At 42.5% G+C, this 17,615-nt stretch overlaps 1 protein-coding gene across 1 annotated transcript in view; it reads right to left on the minus strand.

The window, feature by feature from the left end:
- CSMD2 (CUB and Sushi multiple domains 2) overlaps positions 1 to 17,615 on the minus strand; it is a gene marked incomplete at its 3' end in the record, with an annotated part of 670,449 nt that overhangs the window by 581,344 nt on the left and 71,490 nt on the right. Inside the window, 1 exon segment of the mRNA XM_017884421.1 lies at positions 3,976 to 4,192. Within this exon segment, the coding sequence (XP_017739910.1) occupies positions 3,976 to 4,192 (217 nt within the window).

Below are 17,615 nucleotides of genomic sequence, written 5' to 3' on the forward strand. Positions count from 1 at the left end.
AAAAAAAAAAAAAAAAAAAAGAAAGAAAGAACAAAACTGCAATTAGAAACTCTTTCTAAGCTAACAACTAGCCATAAAATTTATGGAATATGGTCAAAGCTGTACTTAGGGGAAAATGCCTCTTAATGTTTTTATTATCAAACAAGAAATAATAAAACCAATTTAATTTACAAAATTGGCAAAAGAGCAATATTAGCCTAAGGAAAGTGAGAGAAAAAAATGGATAAGGGTAAAAGCAGAAATCAATAATTCAGATAAAAGAGAATAAAATGGATCACCCTAGCATTGGAACTTTAAAAAGACCAATAAAATAGGCAAACTTCTGGCAAGACTGAGTGGAAAAAAAAAAAAAGAAAGAAAGAAATGTGCAGGAGCAGATGTGAGAAAGGGATGTGACCCAGACACCATGGAGAAAGAAAGGTTGAGTGGGAAAACTATGTACAACCCTAGGATAAGAGACTTGACACTCTCAATAAAATAGGTGATTTTATTGGTGATTCCCTGGACTAACACACAGACAAAAACTGATTCATGAATAAAAGAAATCTGAGTAGACTAAAAACCATGCAAGAACATTAAAAAAAAAATTCACAAAGACCCAAGGGTCCCCACCAAGCATGCTTGCTGCTGCCTCTCCATACCCCCAGAGCAGCACCATTCCAGTATTAAGGACAGCATCTTCCAATGTTACTTGGACTGTCCTCTAAGGTCATTTCCCCTCCTATCGTCCTCCAGGGTGTGAGCTCCTCTGGTTCCAGGTCAATAAAAGGCAGTGGTCTCCTTCTAGCCCTTCCCCTTTGCTAAGCTCGTGTGACCTTGTGAAATGAATTAGAACAAGCAGATCATAAAGATGACAGAGATCAGGAGCACAAACAGGGACAGCCTAATGAAGGTTCAACCCCAGAGCTTCATGCTCAAGGCTGGTTGGCCAGGAACACCGTGCCGTGGCTGGGGACACATCTGATTCTTCTGCATCCTAAGGACAAGAGGAAGCCTCCCTGCCAGAACCACTTCTCCAGGTCATGGAAACTCCCACCCTTCCATGCTAGAACACCGGCCAGGCCAGTCTCCACTCTGCTGAGTCTTCCATACTTCCCCTCAGAGTCAGAAAACCCAAGTGTCAGAAAACAAAGACTCCACCACATATGTGGGGACCCTGCCTTAAGAGCAGGACAGGCTTAAATAACTCTAGTAGGTAGAATTGGAGAATTTGCCTCTAGCTGTCCACACCTCAATCAGTGCCCCATTGATCTGATCTGACATTCTATCTTTCAAATATGTATTCAACATCATGAGCTCAAAATCTGATGGAGAAGACTGGCTCCCTTGTGACCACATCCAGTCTTATGTTTTAGGCACCATCCAGTCCTAGTCTCCCAAATTTGTATCTCTAGCCCTGACGCCCTTGAACTCAAAACCCACATATTCAAGTGCATGTTCAATGCCTTCTCCACCTGGATATCTAATAGACACCTAAAATTTATAGGGCCAAACTGAATCTTAACTTCCAGCTCCTCCTGTAGCTGTCCCCACCTCAGGAAACAGCTCCTTCTTTCTATAACCATTAAGGCCAAGGAGACTGGAATCATCCTCATCTCCTTTCTCCCACAGCCCACACCCAATGCAACAGCAAATCCTGTCTGCTCTGTGTTTGGAATACAGCACAAAGCTGATCATTTGTCATCATGTCCCCACTTCCAGGAGACCCAAGCCTCCTTCTTCTCTGCCCTGCACAGCAGCCTCCAGCCTCACCCCTTTCACTCCATTTTCCCTACAATGGCAAAGGCCTGTCACGGCAGGTCCCTCTTCTGCTCAGAACCCTCCAAGGGTTTCCTGTGCCTCAGGATCAAGGCCAAAGTCTCTGTGTGGCCTATGAGGCCCTGCAGGATCTACCACCTTCTGCCACCTCCCAGCCTTACCTTTTCCCTTCCATAACTCCTACCCACTGGCTTGCTCTAGCCTCTAACCACTGGCCTCCTGCATACCCTCCTTTGCTTGTGAGAGGAATTCAAACTAGCACAGCATAAAGACAACACCTGGGATGATCTAGAATGAGGATTCCAAAACTGCAGGTCTCCCTAGTCAACATGGTTGGCTTGGCCTGAGTGGACTGTGCCACAGCAAGACCATCCTCCAAAGGTTGGCCCTGTACCCTTTACATTTCCTGTGCCCTTGGCCTAGAAGCTTTCCCTAGATACCTATACATATACAGGATACCACACCATACATGATATTCCATGATTCAGCTCTCTGCTCATAACTCTCTTTCCACTTGGAAAAGCCATCCCTGACCACCCTATAAAAACCAGCAATCACAGTCATAAAAAAGGATGAGTTCATGTCCTTTGCAGGGACATGGATGAAGCTGGAAACCATCATTCTCAGCAAACTTACACAGGAACAGAAAACCAAACACAGTATGTTCTCACTCACAAGTGGGAGTTGAACAATGAGAACACATGGACACAGGGAGGGGAACATCACACACCGGGGCCTACTGGGGGTTGGGGATTAGGGGAGGAATATTAGGAGAAATACCTAATGTAGATGACTGGTTGATGGGTGCAGAAAACCACCATGGCACCTGTACACTTATGTAACAACTGCATGTTCTGCACATGTATCCCAGAACTTAAAGTATAACAACAATAATAATAATAATAATAAAGCTAGCACTCCTACCATCACTTTCTTACCCTGTGTGCTTTGTCTTCACAGAACCAGACATGTTATATATTTCCATGCCTCCCTCCCCATTAGCATGTAGCCACTGCATGAAGGCAGTGGCTTTGTTTTTCTCACTGCTATTCCCCAGCATCCAGGCCAGTGTCAAGACATAATAGGTACCCATGAAATATTTGTGGAATGAATGAGTGAAGAGGACTCTAGCCCTTTACCAATGTTTCACAGAACCCTGCTGAACCTCAAGGGAAGATGATTAGCCCAGTCTTTTCTGGGAGAAACTGCAGGAGGGGTGCAGGGGGGCCCCAGATGCCCCCCACCTCTGCTGTAGGCTTCCCAGACTCACTTCTGAGGAGAAAGAGAAGAGGGCTGAAGACTGTGCAGTAAATGTGTGTGTGAGACCCTGCTGCAGGAGCTTGGAAGCCAAGGGCTGAGATGCATCTTAAACAAAGCTTGGAGGTTAAGCATTTGGCTGGGAACCACTCATTAGTGCATCATGTCATTAGAAGAAATTAGCACCTCCGGCTCCCCAGGGCTTGGCTGGTAAGCCATTAACCCTTTGGCTTCCTGAGGAGATGGGAAGCCACACTGACCTGACCTGGACAAGGCTTGTGACACAGGCTGGCCGGCCTCCAGGTCACCTAGAGAGTTATGACACTGGGGTCTTCACCTTTGCCCCAGAAAAGTCTGCCTTTTCTGTAGAGGGTGGAAGCCTTCCTCCCATCTCCCTCCTGTGAGATCTTCTCCTTGAGAGGCCTCAGGGGTACAGGAAGCCATCTTACTCTCTCCATGGGGTTCTCTTCCATCACAGGGATGGGGATTAAGAGGGTGGGAACTCCCCCAAATTCCAGAGTCTACACTCACAACCAAGGCCTTGCAAATGCAAAGCAGATTCCAAAAAAAGTATTGATGGTTTCAAATACTATGATGCAAGACGTATTCATTGCATCACTTCAACACCCACATCTGTTGGTTCCAACTTATATTTCTGTGTATACAAATAATACACCCTGTGCATGAAAAATCAGTTTCAATAGAAAGAGCTGAATTTGTCTAGAACCCTCTTGTGTTTTCTCTCTAGTCTTCCCAAATGTCCTACTAATCAATCCTCCCAACTGGAAACCTCTAAGCAAGATACATGAATTGGGAAACCAGAGGGGTTGAGGGAGGCCATCATGAAAACAGTGGTCTTTGTTGATGACCATAAACTTTTCACTCAAGAAAGTTCTTCCTCCTAGTGAGCCTGGCTCAGAGCCCAGCTGTTTGCTACAGGGAAGGTAGGCAGCATGGTACCTCGTACGCAGATTCTCTGGCTGGGGTGGACCATCAAACACCGACAGGACATCAAAGTCCTCTTCCAGGGCAAACGACTGGAACACAAGCTGGATCCTGTGCTGCTCTTCCGCGGTGATGGTCCACGTGCAGTTGGCGTAATTGGGGTAACCATATGGGAACCCTGGGCTCTCAACTGTCCCATTGGGACCGTGCAGTTGGAATGTGCAGTTCTGGCCTGGGAAAGAGAAACAGAGCAGTTCAGAATAGCCAGAATAACTCCTAGAAGCTTCTAGAGAGTCAGGAGTAATGTGTTAACCAATCATGAACCCACTTTTCCAAGTGCTTCCCATGAGCCAACCCTGTGCTTGGCACTGAGGGAGGTACAAAGAGTGACTGACGTTGACTGTGGGCTTGCTGTGTGCTGTGTACTGACCAGGTGATAGATTGTGTATCATTTAATCAAGGCTTACAGCAACTCTATGCAGTAGAAAATTAAGGTTTTGAGAGTCAGAACTACAAAGTCACCAATACCAGGCTGAACTCAGACTTCCCCTCTACAACATGGAATGTCAGAACGACGATTTCAAATCTTCTCCACTGTCTACAACCTCCTGGCTCTCAGCTAACTCCTCTCCCTCACTCTCCATAGGAAATAAAAGCCATTCCTAAGGATTCCCTTGCCTTCCCCATTCCAAACCCTTTTAGCCTATCCCATGCTGTCTTCATTCCTGCTACAGATGAGCCACCTCTTCCTCCACCTAAATGGAGGAAGGGTTTCCCTACTCCATTCCCTACTCTTCAAGAACAGTATACAATCCTTTTTCTCTCTAACGTGTGTTCAGTCATTTCCTCTCCACTAGTACCTTCTCATTTTAAATGTGCTCAAGACTATCGTTAAGAAAACAATTCCCCACCCCACTTCTCATCTCCCTCCAGCCTTGTCTCTCTCTCTTCTTCTTCACAGCCAAATTTATAGAAAACACAATCTGTCTATACTTTCTGTCTCCATTTCCTTACTTCCCACTCACTCTCCAACCCTGTCAATTCTGCCTTCTGGTCCCATCGATCCACCCAAACAGGTCTACTACCCATGGGCTCGGTGGCTATTTCTCCATCTTCTGGTTAATTGACTGCTCAGTACCTCTGACTGCTGTTGCTCACCCTCCTTTCCGAAACACTCCTCCGGGCCAGAGCATCTCAGACCTCACTGTGCACACGCATCACCTGGGGATCTGTCTCAAATGGAGATTCAGCTCGACACTGGGGTGGGACTGGAGAGACTGCCTTTCCACCTTGCTCTCTGGTGATGTGATGATGCCCTGTATGGGACCATATTTTGAGCAGCAGTGCCCTGAGCTTCCTCCCACAATACCATACTCCTTTCCTGATCCCGCTCTTTCTCTGCCTCCTTTCAGTCTCTATGCCAAGGCTTCTCCTCCTCTCTCCAATTTGGGGGACTTCCCACTTATGCATTGGTTACTCACAATGTTGTGATCCAGGCCCGTCACCCCTTTGGGATGCTCTCGATGTCCCCCCACCTACTCTCTCCTCTTCTGTTGCCTCCCCCGCAACTCAATGAATGGAATCGTGCCTCCATCTCTTTATCTAAGTAAGGCTCACCTAAAAGCTTCCTCTTCTTCACAACCCCATGGCTAATCTACCACTCTATCTCTGTGTCCATCTGTCCCCACCCCATGCCAAACTCATTCCTAAACTGCCATATTAACTCCTAACTGGTCAGCCGCATTTGCTCTGGTCCTTGCCAATCTGTTCTTCACACTGCAGGCAGAATAAGGTGAGGTCATCCCAACCTCCCATCTGCCCTAAACGTTCAATGGCTCCTCCTTGCTCTTCAATAAAGAAAAAAGCATTTGAAGTATATAAGGGTCTCTACGTGGCCTAGCCCTTAGTGATCTCCCAGCTTCATATCCACCAGTTTTCCAGTCAAATCCTGCCTCTTTATGTCCTTTGTACCTGCCACACTCTCATACTGCAGAGCCACAGGACCTTTGCATGTGTGGTTCTCTTTGCCTACAACACTTCTAGCACACCCATCTTTCAGATCTCAGCCTAGTGTCCTTCCTTGGTCAGATCAAGCCCACTACTATACACTGTCATGACATCGTAACTTCTCCTTAGTGGCACTTATTATAAATCTCCACGCTTCCATATGATTGTTTCACAAGTATCTGTCTTCTCACCAGGCCGAATGCTTCATGAGAGCAGACACCATACGTGAATTTCCCATCTTTGAATCCATGTCCCAAGCTCAGTATCACGTATGTGGTAAGTTCTCAAAAATTTAATATATTGTTTGTATTTATTTGGTGTTTGGCTAGACACTCTCCTAAAAACTACCTATATTGACTTGTCTAATCCTCACAACAGCCCTATAAGTAGATACCATTACTAACATCTCCACTTTACAGACAAAGAACTAAGGCAGAAGGAAATTAAGGAATGGGGCCCAAGTCACTGTTACACAAAGGTGGGACTCAAACATAAGCAGTCCACTTCAAATCCATTTTCTTCACCATGATGCTGATAAATTGACTCGACACTAATTTTTTTAAAGCCAATTTTAGGGATTAATTGACAAAGGGCAGTTAATCTCTAAAGGACTTTAATATTAAGAAATCTCTTAACACGAAGTATCCCATTAAATGACAAAAAAAAAAAAAAAAAAAAAAAAAAACATGTTAAGGTCTTCTGAATAAATCCTAAACAGGCATTTCATAAAATTAGGCATGTAACCCTGATTAAAATAAGCATTCAAAACCAAGAAAAAGAATATTTCCTTACCATGATAAAGCTTCAATTTTAGAACAATACTCTACCTTGTACTTATAGTGAAACACCTGATTAAGATCGGGAACAAGACAGAGATGCCACCATCACCTCTGGGATTTCACGGCTTATTGGAAGAGTTAACCCATGCGATACAAGGAAAAGAAATAAGAAAAGAGGAAGAAAAATTATGGTTTGTAGATGATACATTAATATACCTAGAAAACCCAGGAGAATTCATAATAAAGCTATTAGAGATAATATGAAATTTTAATAAACTAGCCAAATGCAAAATAATACACAAAAATCAGTAACATTCCTATATGTCAATGACAGATAAAAATATAAAGAAAAAATATCTTGTTTATGGTAACTACAAAATGCATATAGTACATATAAATAAACTTAACAAGAAATGTGCAGGCACCATATGAAGATGACTTTTACAGAGGGATAAAAAATTTGAATAATTGGAGAGACATAGCATAATCTTGAGTGGATACAGAAAGGTTAATTTATGATATTAACCTCTTGAAAAGTTATAGAAAAGTTAATTTATAAGTTTAATGCAATTCAGATGAAAAGCCCAATGACCTGTTTTAAATTTGGCAAAATGATACCTAAGTTTAACTGGAAAAACAGATTGTCACAATGCATTTTTTAAGAAAAGATAGTAAATTTAGCAGTCTCATTCCACAAGATACTAAACAGCATCATAAATGACTCTTACGAAATAGTGTGGGGGTGGTCCAGGAGTAAACAGGTAGGACATGAAATGGCATTACATGAATACCTTTAATGCACATAAAAATGGAAATATGTATCAGGCAATATTAAAAAAACAATGAGAAAAGAAAAAGACTTCTGCTGGGTCAACTAATAAACTGTTTGGGAAAATAATTATCTCCTCAAATCACACCATATACCAAAATAACTTCTAGATGGAGCAAAGAGTTACATGTTAAAAAATAAAGTCATAAAATAATTAGAAGAAAATCTAGGTAATTATCTGACTGATTTTTTAGCATAATAACTGTGGAGGATACTACAAGATTGATATGAAAAGTATGCATATGTCAACAATAGAAACAATATCAGAAAGCATACAAAAATGTTAGGAGAAAAGTAATATCATGAATACAGAAAGAACTATTACTAATACCTAGGGCGGAAAGTACTATTAGTAATAATTGGGCAGGATCTGAACAAATTAGTTCACAAAAGAAGACATAAATGGCCCAGAAGCCAGAAAAATATCCAACCACAGTGATAATGAAATAAAGCCTCTAACTCCACAACTTTCAGAGGAGCCCAGAGTACACTTCCTTGAACTTTCCCTCACTGGTACAGGTACCAGATTTACTTCGCTCCTGTCCCTAAAACCTGCCTGGTAATGTCATTGCATCATGCCATTCATTCCTTCATTCATTCATTCCTCTAGGATAGATCCTGTGATAAGCCAAGGAGGCCTGGATCATACACTAGAAATAAGTAAATCCAGTCATTGGACAATAACATGCTGGAGGGGTACACATGCTAGAGTGGTTCTGAAGTATAGATGCCACAGGTGCCACATCTTAAGGGCCTCCCCCATTCGAGTTGTGGGCAACCAACGAAATATCAACATTCACCACCATCACCAGCATCCTAGACCTCTGCCTTGGCTCAGACCTGCCAAGGACTGGAGATTCTGATTAAGAATCTGGGCCAGAATGGCATCTTCTGCTATAGGGAAAGAAGTGAAGGAGTTCAGAACAAAGCCTCCAGGAACATCTCCCATGTAAGGGGACAGAAAAGGTGACAGAGTAGGGAACAGGTAGAATAGTAGGAGAGGATCCAGAGGGCAGTTCCATGCAGGAGAGGGCGACTCAATGTGGTGAACAGCAAAGAAAGACTAAGATGAGGGTCTTGAATGAGGTCACTCTGTCTGGTGTCTAAATAGTCCCTTTGGAAGCAACGCCAAGAGCTGGAGCCTTGACCTGGTCTCTGCTGCATCCCTAGTGCCTAGAATTCAATAAGTATTTGCTGAATGGATAGATCAATTTCAGCAAAGGCAGGTGGGAGGATGGCAAGGTGGAAAGAGGGCAGATTGTAATAGGCAAGACTGGCTGATGAGAAGTTGGAAGGCCATTGTATTCTAAACAATAACTTTTACATTGTAAAAACTTTGTAAAATATAGGCAAGATTTAAAAAGAGAAAACTGGCCGGGCACGGTGGCTCACGCCTATAATCCCAGCACTTTGGGAGGCCGAGGCGGGCGGATCACGAGGTCAGGAGATCAAGACCATCCTGGCTAACACGGTAAAACCCCGTCTCCACTAAAAATACAAGAAAAAAAAAATAGCCGGGCGTGGTGGCGGGCGCCTGTAGTCCCACCTACTCGAGAGGCTGAGGCAGGAGAATGGCGTGAAACCGGGAGGTGGAGTTTGCAGTGAGCCAACATCGCCCCACTGCACTCCAGCCTGGGCGACAGAGCAGAGACTCCATCTCAAGAAACATAAAATAAAATAAAAAAATAAAAATAAAAAAGAGAAAACTGATTATAACCTCTTCCTTCCAGAGGCAACTGCTGTTAATACTTTCATTTTTTTGAAATTTTTTCCATGCATATTTCACATTGTTGAGATAACACCATATATATAATTTTGTGTGCTACTTTTTCAGTAAGTTATTCTTCAATCTTCAATTTAAAAAGGCAATGTGGACTTGTAATATGCATAGATATGCACATTTGCAATGCAAGTATAAAAAATATATATCCAGTCTCCCTCCTCCCCACCCAATCCAAAATTACCGAAGTTAACAGCCAGGTATGTGTCCCTCCCTCACCTTCTTCTCTCTCATGCAAACCATATGGACACATTCTGGGAGAATTTTATTATTTCGTTTAAAAAATAAAACTGTAGTTTAGTTCATTTTCTGCAACTTGCTTTTCACATAACAATACGCTGGGGGCACCTTCCAGGTCAGTAGATACAGATCTAACTTATTTTTTATATGAATGTGTAATATTCCATGCCATGGATGTATCTCAATTTATTCAACCACTCCCCTGTTGATGGCCATTCAGGTCATTTCTCGGTTTTCTTTTGTAACAATTCAGTAAACATTGTAACATGAACGTTCCCTAAGATACTGAATCTGTTCATAAACAGCATTTTAAATGGATGCACAACGTTTCAATGTACGGTTATACTAGAATTTAGTTAGCCATTCTCCTATTGTCAAACATTTAAATTGCTTCTGGATTTTTTGTTCCATTGTAAATAAGACCTGGACCCTTAGTTAGATCTGGTGACAGAATGCTGGTCAATGCAGTAGAAAATGCCTTTCCACGACCAGAATCCCAGAACGAATATTCCCCTATGCAGTAACTGCCTCCAGCTTTGGTTTCAGGTGGGGTCAGGTAAGGTACTGTCCACATTAGGCTGGCTGACCTCTGTCAGGGATGGCTAGAAAGGGTTAAGAGCATGACTCATTTGGAAACCTCCCTGAAACCAGTGTATGTTAGTAAGCTGAGGAAGTTAAAACCCAGAGCAGTCACTCCAGATTGAAATGTGAATGGAATGGGAGCTCATGTCAAAATGGCTTTGTCCTTTCACGCTCATGAAATGTTGAATTTCTTTCAAGAAAAACGCTACCGCTCTTGTGACAGTTTGCTAAGAATGATGGTTTCCAGAAAACCAAACACCGCATGTTCTCACTCATAGGTGGGAACTGAACAATGAGATCACTTGGACTCGGGAAGGGGAACATCACACACTGAGGCCTATCATGGGGAGGGGGGAGGAGGGAGGGATTGCATTGGGAGTTATACATGATATAAATAATGAATTGATGGGTGCTGACGAGTTGATGGGTGCAGCACACCAACATGGCACAAGTATACATATGTAACAAACCTGCACGTTATGCACATGTACCCTAGAACTTGAAGTATAATAAAAAAAAAAAAAAAGAAAAGAAAAACGCTACCTTTTCTTCACTTCTAGTGACTGATGTTCTGCCCTGTAGATAGGAATGCTGCTACTGACCTTCATTTTGATGGCACCTTGCATTTCTCTCTAGCCAGGATGGTCTGCCTTCTCTCACCCATGCCTTGAGGTTCTGTTCAATGCAGATACCCCCATCAGGCTCCAGAACAATCCCAGAGAACTAGACTCCTCAGGTCATTGCTTATTCATTTGTTTTGGATTATTTCCCCAGGACAGACTTCCAATAGCAGAAGACTGGGTCAAAGGGTATGAACATTTCTGAGGCTTTGGCTCTGGGTTAACAATATCCTTTCTAGGAAATGTGCACCCATTAAACTCTCAATAGTCATGTCTAGGAATGCCTATCTCACAGCACCTTTGCCAACATTGTGTATCATCTTATTTGGAAATTTTTTAGTTAGTGATGTTTTATGACTCAGATTCAACATCTTTTTCACTTTTTCTAATAATTTTAATTCCTTCTTTTTGGAACTATCTGATTAAGTCCTCAGCTCATTTTTCATTGTGGTATTTGTTTTTTTTTTCCTGATTTCTTACCTATTTATCTATTTTATATATGTGTAATATATTAATCCTTTATGCATAGCATTGCTACATACCTGTTTTGTAATTGTTTGGCCTTTTAATTTTATCATGTTTGACATTCTGAAGTTTCTAAATGTTATATACTGAAATCTTCTATTAGGTCTTACTATTTTTCTTGTCAATTTGTACTAACTCTTTATAGAGTCAGAATTTTAATCTTTTGTCATATTTGTTGCAAATATTGTTTTCTACCTGGTTGTGTGCTTTTTGTTTTGTTTAGATTGCCCATGTAGATTAAAATGTCACTTTTTCTAGGCAGTCACATTTATCTCTTTTTTTCTTGGTAATATTTTTCCCTTGTGGCATTGAGAAAGACTTCTCTCAACTAAAGATTGGTTGGCTTCTCATCTCACTCAACATAAAAGCCAAAGTCCTCACCATAGTCCTCTAAGCTTTAAAGGAATGGGTACCCAGATGCCTGTCCACCTCCTCTCCTATCTCTTGTCCCCTCATCCCTGTGATCCAACCATATCCCTGTGATCCAGCCATATCCCTATAATCCGGCCATGCTGGACCTTTGCGTTTGCTGAGGCTTCAGCCTGGAAAATGTTTCCCCAGTAGCCATGGGACCCTTACTTATTTCCGGTATCTAGTCAAATATCACCTTCTCGGAGACCACCCTAAGTACAATTCAGACCTGCCTTTCAAGTCAGGTGTTCCAGGTGCCTGCTTTATTTCTGTTCACAGCACTTAGCACCTCTGACATATATTTTCCTCTTGTTTATTTTCTGATGCACCCCCCAATTAACATGCAATCTCCATGAGAATGGAGCGCCATTTTGTTCTCTGCTCTGTCTCCAGCTCCCAGACCTGAACCTGGCACACAGTAGATGCTCACAGAATAGTTGTTGGTTGAATGAATGAATAAATGAATATTAATTGCCCACCTAGCATTCTGTGCTTGGATTGTTCCTTCACTCGGCTAACTCCAGGCATTTTCAAACTCATTACCTTCTCCAGAAAGCCTTCTGGGAACCCTCAAGACACTATCAAGTATTTGTCCACTCCTTGTTCATCATTCATGATGAATGTCATTGTCTTCACCAATGGTGATATAATGATATGCTTATGTGGCTGTCTCTACCAGCAAACTCCTTGAGCTTTTCTTCAATTTTATTTCCATCACCTAGTCCAGTACTTGCCCATAGCAGACACTCAGTACATTTTTTTTAAATGAATGAGTGAGTGAAATGAATTAATCTTTTGTAGTAGGTTGGTGCAAAGGTAATTGCGGTTTTTGCCATTAACAGTAATGGCAAAAAAAAAATTACTTTTGCACTAATCTAATATTCAAAAAATACTCACCCAATTCACTTATCTGTGTATTTATGGTTTATTTTGGAAGTGGCTTAGTGGAAAGGTTAAAAGCATGAGTTTTTGGAAATAAAAGCTTTGGGTTCAAATTTCAGATTTGCCACTTAATATTGTGTGTGGGCAACTTATTTAAACTCTTTAAGCCTTAGTTTTGACATCTTGAAAATTAACACCCACTTCTAGGATGGTTGTACAGATTAATGTGATATCTGCTGAGTTGCTAAATGTTCAGTACAGAACCTGGCACAACAAACACCACCTAATCTTCCAGTAAAGAGCTACGCTTTTCTTTATGTAAGTCCCAGTCACATCTTGTTAAGGTCATTCACAGACATTTTATGCACTTTTTGCTGCACTAGTGAATGCCATTTTTTCTCATTATTTTTTTCTAACTGGTTTTTATGATATACAGAAAACCTATTGATTTTTATACATTCATCTCACATCCAGCTAGGTTTCTGAACACTTATTAATTCTAAAAATTTCTCAGTTGGTTCCCTTGGGTGTTTTAGGTACACAATCATGTTGTCTACAAATAATGATAATTTTAAGGAGATAACTCTTTTGAGAAGTTTGGCAGGAAAATCCAATTCAATTCTGCAAATATTTATTGACTCATAAGGTCAATTTTGGACAAATTTAGTTGGAGATGCCAGTGGGACATCCAGACGGAGATGGCCGGAAGGCAATTAGGGCTGTAGACTGGTGTTTGGGAGTGCAATCTGGACTGGAGATATGGATTTGTTGAAGCCATGCAATTAATGAAACTGCCCTAAGAGGAAACACAGGGGGGAGCTGCAGATGCTGGATAAATCATCGTGCCTGCTGAAGGTGTCTCACCTGCCACACGGAGTGCCAGCTGGACACCTCAAGTCTACAGTCAGCCTCTGGCCCATCACTATGTATGCCTTCTGGCAGGGGCACCTTGTCTGCTGATGAAAGAGGCAGGGGTCAAACAGTATCTTTGGCTCTCTGCAATGACCCTTTAGGAAAGGACCAAGAACTAGGTCATTAGGGATGCTGGCACTGAGCCTCATTTTAGCCCCTCTCCCCTGCACAGCATGTGCCTCAGTCACACCACTAATTTGTCACCTGCAGTGCTTGGCCCTTTGCCTCGTATGCCCTTCCCCACTGCAACCTTCTCAACCTAGCAAATCTAACTCACGGTCCCAGGCTCAGTTCATCTCCTCTAAGGAGCCTCCTCTAGTCTGCAGGCAGTTACTCTTCTCTCTCCGCCACCCCCATCTCCCTATTTCGTGAATTAAGTGTTGGGTGAGACAGTTATCACAGATGTTTCTAATGAAGATGTCCATTATTTTTTTTACTACAGATCTTAACATTCAGAGAGATTTCCGTGAATGTGTAATAGCCTAATCCAGGGTTTCTCAACTTTGACAGTATCAGCATTTTGGGTGGGATAATTCTTCATTGTGGGAGGCTGTCCTGCACACATAGGATGTTTAGCAGCATCCCTGGCCTCTACCCAGTGGATGCCAGTAGCACCTCCCAATGTGACAACCAAAATTTCTCCAGACATTGCCAAATGTCCCGTAGGGGGAAAATCACCCCTAGTTGAGAACGACTAGTCTAATTCTTAGCCATATTGAAGTTCCTAATGAAGGTCAGAAATACTCCATCTAGAATCACATACACAGGAAACTAACCTCCCACCGTTTCCATTCATTTCAGGGGATTAGCAGGCCAAAGAAGCCTATCGCTGGACCCCCCCCGCAAGACCTGAAATCCTTCATCTTCGTTCTGCCATGCCCTCCTTGGAGCCTGGTGACACCATCTCAAATGATGTCTTTAAATATGTAAAACAAAACACATAGAATTGCAAAGGAAATCAGTTAGATCGAAATATAGTTTTTAAAATATATTGAAAATTGATCATATACTAATAAGTGCTCCTTTATTAATGCATTATTAATAAGATCTAGCAGTGGGCCTGATACATATTATAGTTTGAAGCATAAATGCTACTTCAAGATAATTGTACCAACTGTAATGTTCTATGGAAATATCGGTGATCTTACCAGTGACAAATTCACAGGTACTGGTAATTCCACTTCGGTGTTTGTTGCCTATCTTCATGATTGGTAGAAATGTTGTTTCAGTAGGAGATTAGTGAAAAAAATGCAATTGTCCTCATCCAAGTTAGGGACCCCATGGATTCTATCAAGAACCCCAGAGGTCCAAGCCAAATTCAGTCTTTCATTCAGCAAATCTGGGGAATGGTTGGCTTCGTTCCAGGGTGTATAGGTGGGAGTGTTAATGGGCAGTAGGGAGTTGGTGGAGATGGGAGGAGCAGATTGCATACAGTGTGGTCCATGCCTTCAAGGAGTTCACAGTGGATTGTAGGAGACAGACATGGCCCATCTTACTAGCCATCTCCATGTGACAAGTGGTTTAGGGAAACCACGTTGTTCAATCTTAGGGGAACAGAAAGGAGCATAGACAAACCTAAAAGGACTGGTGCTTTCATGCAAGTCTGAGAAGGGAACAACATTTTTGTGCTTCACTAACATTATGTCTCTAACATTTGCAATGACCCTTTTGAAATGGCTGCTACAGCCCCACCCCCATCATATTACAGGTGAAGAAACTAAGGCTCTTCAAGGCTTAAAAACATGTTCAAGGTCAAACAAATAGCAATGGAAAAGCTGAGATTCCAACCCAGATCTGTACAAAAGCAAAACTCAGGCTCTCAACCCTACCACCCTTCCCTCTGCCAGGCTGCAAATATTTTACACACCATCTCGGGACATACTCCTAAAGCTATAGTCTTGGTTCCACTCTGCACCCAGCACCAGGGGTCAGAGCCTGGGATTTGCTGAAAAGAGCTTAGCACAGCTGCTGTGCCTCAGGGACCTGGATACAAAACAGGGTCTCCTCTTTCCTCTCAAGCTGGGGATGCATTCAACAAAGACACAAAACAATGCATAGCAGGTGGGGTGAAGCAGCAAGCCTGTCCCTGTACCATATCCAATTGCTCCGTGAGAATAATCCCATGCCACTCAGCTTCCTAATTCTAACTCCAGGCTTTCTGATTCTCCTGGACATGTTTAACACAGAAGCCACCACTATGGACCCAACATGATTTTCCCTGCATGGCGATACAGATGCAGTTCATTTCCCATCATCCTGAGCCAACACTAGTCAGGGGTTGTTTATTATTTTGACAGGGAATCCTGGACTAGCAAAAGCAACTCTGCTTTACTGATTCTCATTATGCTACATCCCTGGATCAGCAGCAAGAGAAAGGGCCAGGTATCTCTGGGGCCAGGAGCCTCTGCCAGGCTGGTTCTCCTCCTGTCTGGGTCTTTCAGAGTGAAAACGAAGAACTATCATTGAATTCTCCCCAGCTGAGAAGATGCCTGAGCTATGGTTTTGGTCCACGGGACAATGGCTAAGCACGGGAACAGATTCATGAAAGTTGAGGGCTTAGCAAATGCTTGATTAATTCATTTACTTATTTTGAAAGTAGTATTAAGCACCCACTGTGTCCCAGGCATTATTCCTGCCCTCATGGAGCTTACAGTCTAATAATAATATATTATTAAACATTTTTTTCTGTGCTAAGTACTGTCTTATGCATTGTACATATAATAATTCATTCCATTCTCACAACTGTATGAGATAGGTGCTATTACTCTCCCCATTTCATAGGTAAGGAAACTGAGGTCTAGGAAGGTTAAGTAATCTGCCCAAGGTCAGACAGCTGATAAATAGTGGAAATAAGAATCGACTCCAGGCAATCTGGTACCACATCCTGTCTTCTTAACCACTACTCTATCATAGATGATGGATGGATAGATGGGTGGGTGGATGGATGAGGGGTGGCCAATGTAGTAAGCTAAACCCCTTTCTAGAGCACCCTCATACAGCAAAGAACTTCATCTTAGGTAGCCCTTTCCTCAAGAATCAGTCATGTCAGTTAGAACTCCTAGGCTTCTGCCCCTTTGCCTGACATTTGGGGAATGAGTCCCCTATGGTGAGGTTCAGCACAGCGGCAGAAAGGGGACCACATGGGGACATCTGTGCACATTGAACTTCCCAGAAGAAAAAGAAACATAACAACTCGGGAAATAGGAGTGAATTGTCAAAATATGTGAAACCAAGCCTATACTGCTGTTTCTCTCATCATGAGAACCTCATGATGGCAGGACCACACCTGACTCACTGTTAAATCCCAACACAAGGTTTGGCATTTCATAGACACTCCATTAATATTTGTCAAATCAATGGATTAATTGTCTGATTGTCAACTGTGTCTTGTTTTTTCTTTTCATTTGTTTCTTTATCCATTAAAAACACATGGCTCCTGTTTTATCTGGTGGAACTGGCCTCATCCCTAAAGAAAATAGGCAACTGTAAGCCCTGTGCCCATATGTGACACATATTTGAAAGTTAATTTTAAAAATGAGAGAGAGAAAAAGAAAACAAAACCCTAATGAGAGAGAGAAGAAAGAGAAAACAAAACCCTAAGATAGTGCCATGGAATCAGAAAGCCTGGGTTCTTAACTCTGCTTTGCCACTTGCTAGCAAGGAATATGGTCAAGTCCCTTAGTCACTTAAGGCCCCTGCCCCTCTATGGAATGAGGTTCTCAAGACCACATTGACAGAGATGCTCTGAGGCAGCCAGCCCAAGTGAGTGGTTGGTGCCTGACAGGAGCAAGAGGAGCCCTGTCCATGGTCCTGAACCGTGAATGTCCTCAGGGGAGGTTGTTTCTCCTGATCCTAAGCCACTGGGGACGCCTGTCCAACCTCTCCCATAATTTCTGCACCAGAAGAAAAAGGAACTACAATGATAAGAAAATAATAAAGAGAACTGGTGAGATAAAGAAACAGAGGGATAGAAAGAGGAAAAGAGACTGAAGAGGGAAAGGGGTGAAGGTAGAAAACAGAGAGCACTGCAGCTCCATTCAGAATCCTGAGTGCCTGAGACTCTGTCTTCCCACCTTGGGCCAGACGGA

Source organism: Rhinopithecus bieti, unplaced genomic scaffold (genome assembly GCF_001698545.2).
Source record: "Rhinopithecus bieti isolate Rb0 unplaced genomic scaffold, ASM169854v2 scaffold_13029, whole genome shotgun sequence".
NCBI classification, from domain to species: Eukaryota; Metazoa; Chordata; class Mammalia; order Primates; family Cercopithecidae; genus Rhinopithecus; species Rhinopithecus bieti.